This window comes from Pelophylax lessonae (assembly GCF_965119305.1).
Source record: "Pelophylax lessonae genome assembly, chromosome: 5".
Lineage (NCBI taxonomy): Eukaryota > Metazoa > Chordata > Amphibia > Anura > Ranidae > Pelophylax > Pelophylax lessonae.
This window is the reverse complement of record NC_138772.1, coordinates 479,060,815-479,074,717: the sequence shown is the minus strand read 5'-3', so window position 1 is coordinate 479,074,717 and position 13,903 is coordinate 479,060,815. Positions and strand designations below refer to the sequence as shown.

Sequence of the window (13,903 nt, the reverse complement as noted above, 5' to 3'; positions counted from 1 at the left end):
GCCCTATTGAAAGCAATGGGAGGCTGTTGCTTCTTGCAGCTTATCGCAGCCACTCGCATGTAATCTAACACATGGTAATCACATGCGAGCGATTGTCCCTGGATGCTGGCAGTCTGCATCCAGGACTGATTACTCGCATGTGACAGATGCATAAGTGATTATATGCGAGTGGCCACGATTAGCTGTGGGGTTTCAATAGGCGTGCCTCTCGCAGCTAGCGGGGGTTCTCACATCTAATCAGAGGCAGGGTGCATGGGCAGGTATGAATGAACCCTGACTGTCGAAATGCCAACATTTTGAATTCTAAATCTTGATTTTAGGATGCACATTACAATATTTATGATTTTTACTGAACAAAAACCACATTCACAGTTAGGACTCGTTCAGACATGCAGCCAGGCCCCAGGGGGCAGAAAAAGCAGACGGTATAGCTGCAGTGACTGCCCCCTAAAGGGCATGCAGCCATTCATGTCTCTGTAAACATTAAACACCATGTTGCAAAGGGCAAATACTACGTCTGCCAATGGTGACCCATTCAAGTGATAGGGGCTATGCAACAACCTTCATCCACAAGCAATGCACACAGTTGCAGTATGGTGGGTCAACATTTCAGGGTTAAAACAGGAAACAGGAAGGTGACATCGCCTCCTCGCCACCTGTCAAATGCCCTCTGAAAGGTGTTCCACCTCAAATCTCTTCTTAGAGGGGCAGCAAGGGCATTTGCCAGCAAGAGGCCTAAGAAAATCTCTTTCATTCGATAAATACTTTTCATCCTTCCTCATCACTACAGCTGGAAATGATCATTGACTTTAACTATTAAAAATTAGAAGAAACGTTCCAATAACGAAATTCTGCTGATGTATGGGCAGCTTTAGGCGTCGTCCACACCAGGGCACGGTGGTGCAGTACATGTAATGTACGCACGTTATCATGTGTGTCAACATGTGTTGCGGTAATGTCGCCCATTCATTTGTGTGGGAAACCGAATGCACCACAATGGACAAAGAACGATCCCGCAGCCAGTGTCGCCAGCGTACATTACCACATTTTGCCTGAAACTTGGGTGTGCTGGGAAGGTGCCTTGGGCTGCTTTTTACAACAAATGGCAAAAAGAACATCAATGGCACATATCGGGCATTACCATGCTACTGCAGTGCTGTGGTAATAATGGGCCCTCAAATATTTTCAGGTTTGTGTTACCGGTATCAGTGGATATTATTAGTAGAGGTTCAGTATTAAACAAGGCCAGGCTTGGGAAAAAGTAACCTTAGCTTAGAGCTTTCCAAAATGCATGAGAGATCCGGTGACAAGGTCTGGCCTCTGCCCGCTATGACAAGGAATAGATGCCAGTCATGTTAGGTGCACTGAGCGGAGGAGGCCTTGTCAGCTGTAGGCCAAGCTGCCTCTGACACCCTTGCCATAAGAGACATGCGCCCCTTACAGGGACTTCCAGAAGAACAGTACACCAATTGACCGGGCTGGGCAGGACATTGGAGTTACCATTCAGTCAAGTATTGTACAAGTCTGGCCCGGCCTAATAAAAGCCCACTAAGCTGACTTCTCATTTGAGGATAAATATACATGTTATCCTTTATGAAAAAAACTGAAGATATCAGCCATAACCCCGATATTTTTTTTTTTTAGCTTTTTTTGTCATTAAAGTGGTCCGAGTGACTATTTAGCTGCTGAATCGCTTTCAGAGTCAGTGGGAGCGGTGCCCCCCACCCCCCACACCGCTTGCTGGCGTTTCTTGGACTTACCACTCAAACTGGCGAGCCTGGGAAACAATCCGATTGTTTGCGTGGCTGGAGACAGAGGTGAGGAGATTCTAGTCATCTCTCCCCACCTCTATGATCTAGGAGGACTGGACGTCACTTAGGCCCTGTTCACACCTGAGCGTTTTTCAGCACATCTGTGAAAATCCAAAACACCCAACAATCAAAATCCCATTCATTTCAATGGCCCCTGTTCACATCTGAGCATTTTGTCCCCTGAAGCAAAACGCCTGTAGCTGAAAAAAGTACAGGAGCTTCCAGGAGCTTCTTTTTGGGCTGATTACCAGCGTTTTTGTTAGATGTCAATGCCTGCCTCCAAAAACGCCTGAAAAACGTGGTAAAAAAAAAAAATTGCGATTAAATAGCAGTAAAGAACGCATGAAACCGCTACGCTCAAGTGTGAATGCAGCCTTATGGTCTACGGCACGTATGTCAAGCACAAGGCCTGCGGGCCAATTGCAGGACTCCAGGCCTTGTCATGTGGCCCTCCCACCCATTTCTGCTGCTGGAACATGGCCAGAACTCCATTCTGCTACCTCCGACTCTCACCCTCTGCTCCCACTCCCCGCTGTCACTTGTAAATACAGAAGTCTTCTGTGTTTACAAGGGACAGCTTTGCCCTCATCGGTTCACAGATCTAACAGATTCCTGGACACACTCCCAGTAGGGCACAGCAGGGACAGATCTCCAGAATCACTAGCCTACATTTACCGCGGCAAAATTTCGGCACATTTTTTCCTGTGGTTTTGCGTTTTCCATCTGCCGGCAGTTACAATGTTCCAATCCTGAACCGTGGCAGCTCCGAAATGCTGCTAAAAGCCTCTGGGCTTGATTTACTAAAGGCAAATCCACTATGCACTACAAGTGCAGTCACTGTAGATCTGAGGGGAAGGTCTGCTGATTTCTATCATCCAATCATGTGCAAGCAAAAATGTGTTTTTTATTTTCCTTGCATGTCCCCCTCAGATCTACAGCGACTGCACTTCCACATGCACTTGTAGTGGATTTGCCTTTAGTAAATTAACCCCTTTGTGTACATGGACACATAGAGGTAGATTCACTAAAGGAGAATATGCTGTGCACTGCAATTGTAGTTGCTCCAGATCTGAGGGGAAACTCCGCTGATTTCTATCATCCAATCACGTGCAAGAAAAGATGCAGTTTTTGAATTTCCTTCGATGTTCCCCTCAGAACTAGAGCAACTGCACTTGCAGTGCACAGACTATTTACCTTTTGTAAATCAACCCCATAGGCCAGTGATGGCGAACCTATGGCACGTGTGCCACAGCTGGCACGCAGAGCCCTCTCTATGGGCAGGCGAGAAAGGAGAGCTCACACTAACCAGCTATCCTATACAAGGTGTAACTCCTCCACACCGCACCCCCCCCCCCCCCATAGAACTACCTCTCCCACATGGCTCTGCTGCCAGGGGGTGATGTGTCTGGGGTGGGTGTGAGAGAGACAAGGAGATGCTGCTGGGTTGGATGAAGTCACACTGACAATGGAGGACGGAACCGGGTGAGATTCTAATGTGCTGTGTCAACTTCAGCTTGCTTCTGTCTGTTTATGGTCTCAGCAGTCACCCTCCATACTTATCAGATTCTGCACTCAGGGCCACCAACAGGGGGGTACACAGGGGGGTGGTGTGGCGGGACGGGAGGAAAAATTACAGGACACAGCACTGGGTCTCTCCTTCCAGCAGCTGAAAGCGGGCTTCTTCCCCTCTCTTACCCACCAGCTTTCAGCTGCTGGAAGGAGAGACACAGTGCAGTGTCCTGTAATTTTCCCCCCGTCCCTGAGCCCATCACTATTTCTGCCCAGTGCTGCTACAGTGCGATTTATAAAAAAAGTATTAATGTGTAAATAGTATGACATTCCCATGTAAACAGCACTGTTTATATATAAATAGCGTGGCATTCATATGTAAATAACGTGACCGCCATATGTAAATCCCACCCTTCCCCAAGGTCCCACCCACCACCATCTCCTGAATGGTGTCCGAGAAGCGGATGCAAACAAAGCAGTGCTGGCTTGAGAGTCCTGCCTGCCACTGCCATGCTGGATGTTCCATCAGGTACAGCATTCAGGTTTCTGTAATACTGGGTCAGCAGTGAGCAGATGGAAGGTGGGGGGGGGGGTGTTAACCATTTGGAGTGCTAAGGTGAGCAGTAGGGTGGGGTGAAAAGGTGGGCAAAAAGGCAGTGTGCCGAGGTCAGCAGCTTTGTGGGGATGCAATAGTGAACAGAGGAGGTCATGTAGGGGGGGGGCTTTGGGGTGCAGAGGTGAGCAGCTAGATTGGGGCGCATTTACATATGCAGCAGCCCCTACTGTCCCTCTGAGAAGCAATCTTTGGTGGACCAATTTACACAAGGCGATATATCACCTTCTCACCACCGGTATTAACCCACTGGCACTTTGAAATAGATAAGTTGGTTTGGGCACTCAAGTTCGAAAAGGTTCGCCATCGCTGCCATAGGGCTTTTATGGAGTTGAGTTTAGTAGCTTTGGCTAAAAAATGCCAAAAACGCCTAAAGTCAAGTTTATCAGCTGCCAGCGTAGGCTAGTGTACATCAAATCCAGAATTTATAAAGCTTGTCTGAGCTGTCATAAAGAAAGAGGCGGAGAGCTGAAGTTATTATACACTCTGCAGAGCTCAGTAAGGAGAGCTCTTAGAGCCGATTGGAGTAAAAAGGACACACCCCACCCCCTTTACACAGCTCATGGGAAGAGAGCTAAGGCTGTCAATCAGATGGAAATCCCTCCTGTCACCATTTATCTCTTGGTGTCAGGAAAACTTGTCAGAAGTGACTGATGCAGATAGCAGAGGAACGAAGCAGTAGACACTTAAGGCCCGTACACACGTAGCGATTGTCGGCCGTAAATATTCGGCCACCGACCGATCGGCCGATTGTCGGCTTGTTAGTATGATGCTTCCGACAGCGACTTTTCGGCCGAACAGAATCTGTTGTGCAGGCATTAAAATTTTTGTTGGCCAACACCAGAACGGCCGATTGTTCGCCAGTCAGTACAGAATTTGGCGGACAAACAGCAGATTTGCAAGACTGGGCATGCTCAGAGAAGAAAAAACACACGGAAAGTCAACCATCACATGACATCACTTCTGCAGTCGGCTGTTGTTGGCCGACAAAATTCGTGTGCAGTTTTTAGCACTTTTCAACCGACAGGACAGCACCGGACAAAAGACGGCCGATCGTTCGGCCGACATTCGGTATGTGTGTACGGGGCTTTAATTAGTGCTCCTAATTGAGACAAGTACACACTATAGAGGGAAATGCTTTGTTCATATTTCATGTCTGAGGTTTACAACCACTTGCCGCCAAATCACGTGCCTGCTACATCAACTGACTTCAGCAGCATCACCCCAGTACCGATTTTAGAGCTGACAGTCGGCTCTCTTGTAATAGTAATCGGAGTCGCTTACTAGCCACTCAATTGCTATTACAAGCCCCCCCACCCACCCCCTTCCGCGGCTTTCTTGGGCACTCCTATACCACGAGAAGCACGGGCTACTAGCTGGTATGTCCGCTGACTAGTCAGAGACCCAAACAAAGCCAGAATCAGCTTTGATCGGATCTCCCTTATGATAACCCAGAAACGATGATATGACATCACTTTATGTTTATCTGGATGAAGAGCTGCATGAATAATTGTTACAAAAAAAAAATAACGATCTCAATTAAACCCCCCCCCCCCCCTTAAGATCTTAAAACTGCATGTCCTCAATTATTACAGAGCGGTCCTCTGCTCACTCACAGCTGTCAAAAAAGAGAAAAAAATAGAGCCTCCAGGCAAATATTTATCTACATTGTTAAGGCTGCCAGATAAACTATGAATGCAATGCTTTACATTGTATCATTTCCTTCTTTTAGATCAAAGGAATGAACTTCCATCTGTAAGTGAAGGCAATTTAACCTCTTACAGACTAAGCCTTTTTCTGACCCTTGCTGCTTACAAGGTAAAATCAGTATTTTTTGCTAGAAAATGACTTAGAACCCCCAAACATTATATATTTATTTTTTTAGCAGAGACCCTAGAGAAGAAAATGGCGATCGTTACAATCTTTTATGTCACACTGTTTTTGCGCAGAAGTCTTTCAAATGCATTTATGTGGGAAAAAATACACTTTAATTTCAGAAAAAACGAAACAGTAAAGTTAGTCCAATTTTTTTATATAATGTGAAAGATGAGGTTACGCCAAGAATTGTGAGAGAATCAGGATTTTTATTCTAAGTAAAAAAAAATTGTGATTCTCATTTTATCCAGAATCGTCAACGGCGCCGTTTTCTGAAAATCAAATGTTTTTAAAAAATGCAATCTTGGCGTTGCTTTTAAGTGCAAAGGAGGGATTTGGGGGGTCTTATTGATAAAGAGTACCTGTCACATGCTTAATGAAGTCACAATGATGTTTACATTCCTTGTGATAACAATAAAAGTGAACAAAATAAAAATTTTAAAAGCAACAGTGTAAAAAAAAAAAAAAAAAAAAAAAAAAAAAATTTAAAAAATTTGAAGTGCCCCCGTCCCCCCCATGCTAGCGCGCAAAGGCGAACGCGTGCATCCCGCACGTTAGGCATCACCTTGAACATCAGATCATTGGTAGTAATTCTAGCAGCAGACCTCCTGTGAAAATCTATATCTATCTATAGTGATAAGCTATAAAGTTTCACCTACAATTTACGTAGTTTGACGTCGTTGCACGGGCGCACGCAATTTTAAAGCGTGACATGTTTGATATTTATTTACTCAGCGTAACATCTTTTATATTTTACCAAAAAAGTTGATTATGTATTGTGTTTTTTTTTCATTTAAATTAAAAAAAAGTGTTTAAAAAAAACTGCTGTGCAAATACGTAAAATCGTAAAAATACGTAACATAAAAATCTGCAAAATCCATCATTTTTTTTCTCTGGGACCTCAGTTTTAAAAAAAAAAATTATAAAATGTTTGGGGGTTTCAAGATATTTCCTAGCAAAAAATACTGATTGCTACATGTAAACAAAAACTGCCAGAAAAGGCCTGGGGTTCGGGCAGATCCGGGCAGGGAGGAAGCAGAAGCAGCCCAGAGTGCAAACCCGGGCAGGCAGCAGCTCAGGGTGCAGATCCGGGCAGGCAGCAGCAGCAGCTCAGGGTGCAGACCCAGGCAGGCAGCAGCAGCAGCTCAGGGTGCAGACCCGGGCAGCAGTAGCAGCTCAGGGTGCAGACCCGGGCAGCAGTAGCAGCTCAGGGTGCAGACCCGGGCAGCAGTAGCAGCTCAGGGTGCAGATACCGGCAGGCAGCAGCCCAGAGTGCAGATACCGGCAGGCAGCACCCAGGTAAGAAGCAGAGAAAAGCAGCGCAGAGGTAAGAAGCAGAGAGAAGCAGCTCAGAGGTAAGAAGCAGAGAGAAGCAGCTCAGAGGTAAGAAGCAGAGAGAAGCAGCTCAGAGGTAAGAAGCAGAGAGAAGCAGCTCAGAGGTAAGAAGCAGAGAGAAGCAGCTCAGAGGTAAGAAGCAGAGAGAAGCAGCGCAGAGAGAAGCAGCGCAGAGGTGAGAAGCAGCTCAGAAGTGAGAAGCAGAGAAAAGCAGCACAGAGGTAAGAAGCAGGGCAGAGGTGAGAAGTAGAGAGAGAAGCAGGGCAGAGGTGAGAAGAAGCAGGGAGAAGCAGCTCAGAAAGAAGAAGCAGCTCAGAGGGAAGAAGCAGAGAGAAGCAGCTCAGAGGGAAGAAGCAGAGAGAAGCAGCTCAGAGAGAAGAAGCAGAGAGAAGCAGCTCAGAGAGAAGAAGCAGAGAGAAGCAGCTCAGAAAGAAGAAGCAGAGAGAAGCAGCTCAGAAAGAAGAAGCAGCTCAGAGGTAAGAAGCAGAGAGAAGCAGCTCAGAGGGAAGAAGCAGAGAGAAGCAGCTCGGAGGTAAGAAGCTCACGGAGAAGAAGCTCAGATGTGTGAAGCAGAGAGAAGCAGCTCAGAGGTAAGAAGCAGAGAGAAGCAGTACAGGGAGAAGAAGCAGTGCAGAGAGAAGCAGCTGAGAGATTGGATCCAGCTCTTACCTGGTGAAGGCGAAGTACATGAGGCTGATGGTGGTGAAGGTGAGCAGGGTGATGGTGTGCGGCTTGTAGAAGAAGTCGATGGTGATGTCCTCCACTTGCTGTTCGTTAATCATCCTGAAATGCAGTTTATAGTTCACATCATCTTTACTGAGAGTCCTGGAGCGCATAGCAGACGCCATATCCCCGCCACAGCCCCGGATCCCCTCCCGGCCCAGGAAGCGGCCACTGACACACACATTGCCCGGACTCTACCATCCTACACCGGCAGGGGGGCACACATTCTATATGACACCTACAGGCAGAAAATAATGACACCATTCCCAACCCGACCTCCTATACTGGACGGGTATAATGCTCTACTACTATAGACAGAGGTGAACAACCCCGGTATAGGAGGTCCGTATACAGAGACCCCCCCCCCCCCGCAATGTAAAATGGACTCGGCGGAGGAGGAAGTGCTTTACTGTGCTTGGTACCCACGTGGGTTGTAGAGCGCTGTGTGTCCGACCACCGCTGGGGGACCGGGACCCCGATATACCGACCGATACAGCACCGGCAACCCCCCACTGACCGGAACACGGGGGTCCGACCATCACCGGAGGGTGCGTGTACCCCGATCGTCCTCCACTGATCGGTACACGGCTGTCTGTGTGCCCCGGAGGGGGAGGGGTGTCAGTGTGTGCTGTGTACAGTGTGTGTGTGTGACACTGAGTGTGATAGGAGTTCCTCCATGCAATGTCCCAGCAATCATCTGACCTGCCTCTGGGTGTCAGTGTAGGTCCGACCCTGTGATGACCTTGTATATGTATCCTGTGTGTATACTGACCCCCATATATCATATGTGTATACTGACCCCCATATACCCTGTGTGTATACTGACCCCTACCCCCTATATATCCTGTGTGTATACTGACCCTCTATATATCCTGTGTGTATACTGACCCCCATATATCCTGTGTGTATACTGACCCCCCTACCCCCTATATATCCTATATGACCTCCCATATATCCTGTGTGTATACGGACCCCCCATATATCCTGTGTGTATACTGCCCCCCCATATAGCCTGTGCGTATACTACCCCCCATATATTCTGTGTGTATACTCACCCCCCCCCATATATTGTGCGTATACTGACCCTCCCATATATCCTGTGCGTATACTGACCCCCCCATATATCCTGTGCGTATACTGACCCCCCCATATATCCTGTGCGTATACTGACCCCCCCATATATCCTGTGCGTATACTGACCCCCCCATATATCCTGTGCGTATACTGACCCCCCCATATATCCTGTGCGTATACTGACCCCCCCATATATCCTGTGTGTATACTGACCCCCCATATATCCTGTGCGTATACTGACCCCCCCATATATCCTGTGCGTATACTGACCCCCCCATATATCCTGTGTGTATACTGACCCCCCCCCCATATATCCTGTGTGTATACTGACCCCCCCATATATCCTGTGCGTATACTGACCCCCCCATATATCCTGTGTGTATACTGACCCCCCCCCCATATATCCTGTGTGTATACTGACCCCCCCCCATATATCCTGTGTGTATACTGACCCCCCCCCATATATCCTGTGTGTATACTGACCCCCCCCATATATCCTGTGTGTATACTGACCCCCTACCCCCTATATATCCTGTGTGTATACTGACCCCCCTACCCCCTATATATCCTGTGTGTATACTGACCCCCCCCATATATCCTGTGTGTATACTGACCCCCATATATCCTGTGTGTATACTGACCTCCCATATATCCTGTGTGTATACTGACCCCCATATATCCTGTGTGTATACTGACCCCCATATATCCTGTGTGTATACTGACCTCCCATATATCCTGTGTGTATACTGACCCCCATATATCCTGTGTGTACACTGACCTCCCATATATCCTGTGTACACTGACCTACCCCCTATATATCCTGTGTGTATACTGACCTCCCATATATCCTGTGTGTACACTGACCTCCCATATATCCTGTGTGTACACTGACCTCCCATATATCCTGTGTGTATACTGACCCCCATATATCCTGTGTGTACACTGACCTCCCATATATCCTGTGTACACTGACCTACCCCCTATATATCCTGTGTGTATACTGACCTACCCCCTATATATCCTGTGTGTATACTGACCCCCATATATCCTGTGTGTACACTGACCTCCCATATATCCTGTGTGTACACTGACCTACCCCCTATATATCCTGTGTGTATACTGACCCCCCTACCCCCTATATATCCTGTGTGTATACTGACATACCCCTATATATCCTGTGTGTATACTGACATACCCCCTATATATCCTGTGTGTATACTGACATACCCCCTATATATCCTGTGTGTATACGGACCCCCATATATCCTGTGTGTATACTGCCCCCCCCATATAGCCTGTGCGTATACTACCCCCCATATATTCTGTGTGTATACTCACCCCCCCCCATATATTGTGCGTATACTGACCCTCCCATATATCCTGTGCGTATACTGACCCCCCCATATATCCTGTGTGTATACTGACCCCCCCATATATCCTGTGCGTATACTGACCCCCCCATATATCCTGTGCGTATACTGACCCCCCCATATATCCTGTGCGTATACTGACCCCCCCATATATCCTGTGTGTATACTGACCCCCCCATATATCCTGTGTGTATACTGACCCCCCCCCCATATATCCTGTGTGTATACTGACCCCCCCCCCATATATCCTGTGTGTATACTGACCCCCCCCATATATCCTGTGTGTATACTGACCCCCTATATATCCTGTGTGTATACTGACCCCCTACCCCCTATATATCCTGTGTGTATACTGACCCCCCTACCCCCTATATATCCTGTGTGTATACTGACCCCCCTACCCCCTATATATCCTGTGTGTATACTGACCCCCCCCCCATATATCCTGTGTGTATACTGACCCCCACCCCCTATATCCTGCGTGTACACTGACCTCCCATATATCCTGCGTGTACACTGACCTACCCCCTATATATCCTGTGTCTATACTGACATACCCCCTATATATCCTGTGTGTATACTGACCCCCCATATATCCTGTGTGTATACTGCCCCCATATATCCTGTGTGTATACTGCCCCCCCCATATAGCCTGTGCGTATACTACCCCCCATATATTCTGTGTGTATACTCACCCCCCCATATATTGTGCGTATACTGACCCTCCCATATATCCTGTGCGTATACTGACCCCCCCATATATCCTGTGCGTATACTGACCTCCCCATATATCCTGTGCGTATACTGACCCCCCCCCATATATCCTGTGTGTATACTGACCCCCCCATATATCCTGTGTGTATACTGACCCCCACCCCCTATATCCTGTGTGTATACTGACCCCCTATATATCCTGTGTGTATACTGACCCCCTATATATCCTGTGTGTATACTGACCCCCCTACCCCCTATATATCCTGTGTGTATACTGACCCCCCCCATATATCCTGTGTGTATACTGACCCCCACCCCCTATATCCTGTGTGTATACTGACCCCCACCCCCTATATATCCTGTGTGTATACTGACCCCCACCCCCTATATATCCTGTGTGTATACTGACCCCCTATATATCCTGTGTGTATACTGACCCCCCTACCCCCTATATATCCTGTGTGTATACTGACCCCCCCCATATATCCTGTGTGTATACTGACCCCCACCCCCTATATCCTGTGTGTATACTGACCCCCACCCCCTATATCCTGTGTGTATACTGACCCCCACCCCCTATATCCTGTGTGTATACTAACACCACCCCCCCACACCTATATCCTATATATATTCTGCATGTGACTATTTCAGGTGCAGAAGTCCCCATTCACACTTGTGATTACATCCTTGGGGTTGCGGGCAGTTAGCGGTTGGCAGCACTCCGCTGACAGTTTCCGCAGCTAATTGTGGCTGATCGCATGTAATCACCCATGGATCGATTCCCTGTGAATGATCAGCCAGAATGCAGACTGTTTCCAGGGCCAATCATTCACATGTAATCACTCCTTGAACAATTACAAGTAAACGGCCACAATTAGCTGCGGGATCTGTCAGCCATCTATTGTTTTCAATGGGGCTGCAAGTTAGTTGCTGGGAACCTTTGCTGGGTCTCGTGCATGCAATAGCTAACGGCTCTGTTCTCAAATGTGGATGGCCTTAAAGTGGAAGTGCTGGCTATTCCTACCTAAGCTTAGACCTGCTCCCACCCCCCTTCTAACTATCCTAGTCTGGAAGGAAGATGTCTATACTTCCTTATTCTGAGGGCACTCCTGTCCGGTCACGTGATCTCACCAGTGGTGGCTGCAGGGGAGTGGGGAGCTCACCAACAACAGCTGAAATGCTTGAATGGTGACGTCACCCATAGACTTACTATGGGGCATCTGAGGATTTAAGGGGGTACTGATTATCCGTGTCCTTATTATCAGTGCAGTCCCATCAGTGCAGCCTCATCTGTGCCTATCAGTGCAGCCTATCAGCGCACATCAGTGAAAGAGAAAAGTTACCTGTTTGAAAAAAAAAAAAACTGAAAAATCTTTTTTTTTTTTTTTTCAAAATTTTCTGTCTTTTTTAAAAAAACAGCTGTGATTAAACACCACCCAAAGAAAACTGTTTGTGGAAAAAAAATGATAATTTTGACATGGGTACAGTGTTGCATGACCACGCAATTCAAAATGTGACCGTGCTGAAAATTTGGGTGAGCAAGAACGGGGTAATATCACAAGATGTTTTTCATACCTCCCAACTTTAAAATGTAATAAATGGGGACATGTGAATGCAATAATAAAATGCAGCACACTGCGCATGCAATGGCAGAGATGTGAACAGAGGTCTCTGAGCTGAATATTGGGTGAGATAAAAAAAGGTTTTGAGACTACTCCCATGATACATTACACACATGCCGTAGGCCTTGCACCCACAAAATACAGTGCCTCAAGTTACAGATGCACCGGAGCATTATCCTTAAGGGTCATTTTTTAAGAAATGAAATGCATACCTTTTATTTTTTTTACTGTATGTTCCGTTGAAGCACAAACTGGATTTACTAAAGGCAAATAGACTGTGCATTTTGCAAGTGCAGGTGCTCCAAAGTGTAGTATATGGGGTGAAGCCTCCTTTTGCAAAGAATACCCAATCACATGCAAGAAAAAATAAGTAAACAGCATTTATGTTTGCACATGATTGGATGATGGAAGCCAGCAGAGCTTCCCCTTATTTACTAAGCTCTGGAGCAACTTTTACATTCTGTTTTCCTTTAGTAAATCCAACTTACTGACATGAAAGAGCCAAGCAATCACATGAAGTGGCCCTGCAGTGCTGTCACTGCTCTGTGGTCCAGCTTGGCTCGCACACACACACACTTGCTGCTTCTCTCCTGCCACACTTCCTTCTAGGGATCGACTGATTATCGGCAAAGCCGATCTGCACTTTCCCCGATATATCGGAATCGGCCACCAAGGTGACTGATATTGCCAATATTTTGGGAAAGTGCTTGTACCGGAGTGATGCCTGCAGCTAGAGGCATCACCCCGGTACCGGCGTCCATAGACGATGGTCGGCTGTTTTGTAATGCCAACCAATGAGGCTGAGAAGCCGCTCGGCTGTCATTACAAGGAGCGGGAGGGGACGTCCCGCTGCTCGCCCGGTTCTCCCGCCCCACCGAGAGACCCGGGCAACCAGCCTGCATGGCCGCTGAAGACCCAATCAAAGCCGCATTCGGCTCTGATCGGGTCTCCATGTAAAAACCCGGAAATTATGTCATGACATCACTTCGGGTACTGTCTGGCGCCAGATTTAAAAAAATGACAGCATTCAAAACAGCCAAACTTGGCGTTCTGAATGCTTTTAAGTGCAGAGGAGGGGTTTGGGGTCTTTTAGACCCCCAGATCTCTCCACAAGAGTACCTGTCAAGTGATAAAAATAAAAAACTAAAACATTTTTTTAAATGTACGAAAATATCGGCCGATACCGATATGCAATGGCCAAAATATCGGTATTGGCAATGAAAAAATGATATCGGTCGATCGCTACTTCATTCACAC

At 47.2% G+C, this 13,903-nt stretch overlaps 1 protein-coding gene across 2 annotated transcripts in view; it reads right to left on the bottom strand.

The window, feature by feature from the left end:
• Positions 1-8,432, bottom strand: part of PTDSS1 (phosphatidylserine synthase 1) — a 76,725-nt gene extending 68,293 nt beyond the window's left edge. For both annotated transcript variants that reach the window (XM_082258209.1, XM_082258210.1), the window contains exon 1: positions 7,813-8,432. In XM_082258209.1, the coding sequence (XP_082114335.1) occupies positions 7,813-7,991 (179 nt within the window). In that variant the 5' untranslated portion in view covers positions 7,992-8,432. The remainder of the gene's footprint in view (positions 1-7,812) is intronic.
• Positions 8,433-13,903: the final 5,471 nt, after the last annotated feature.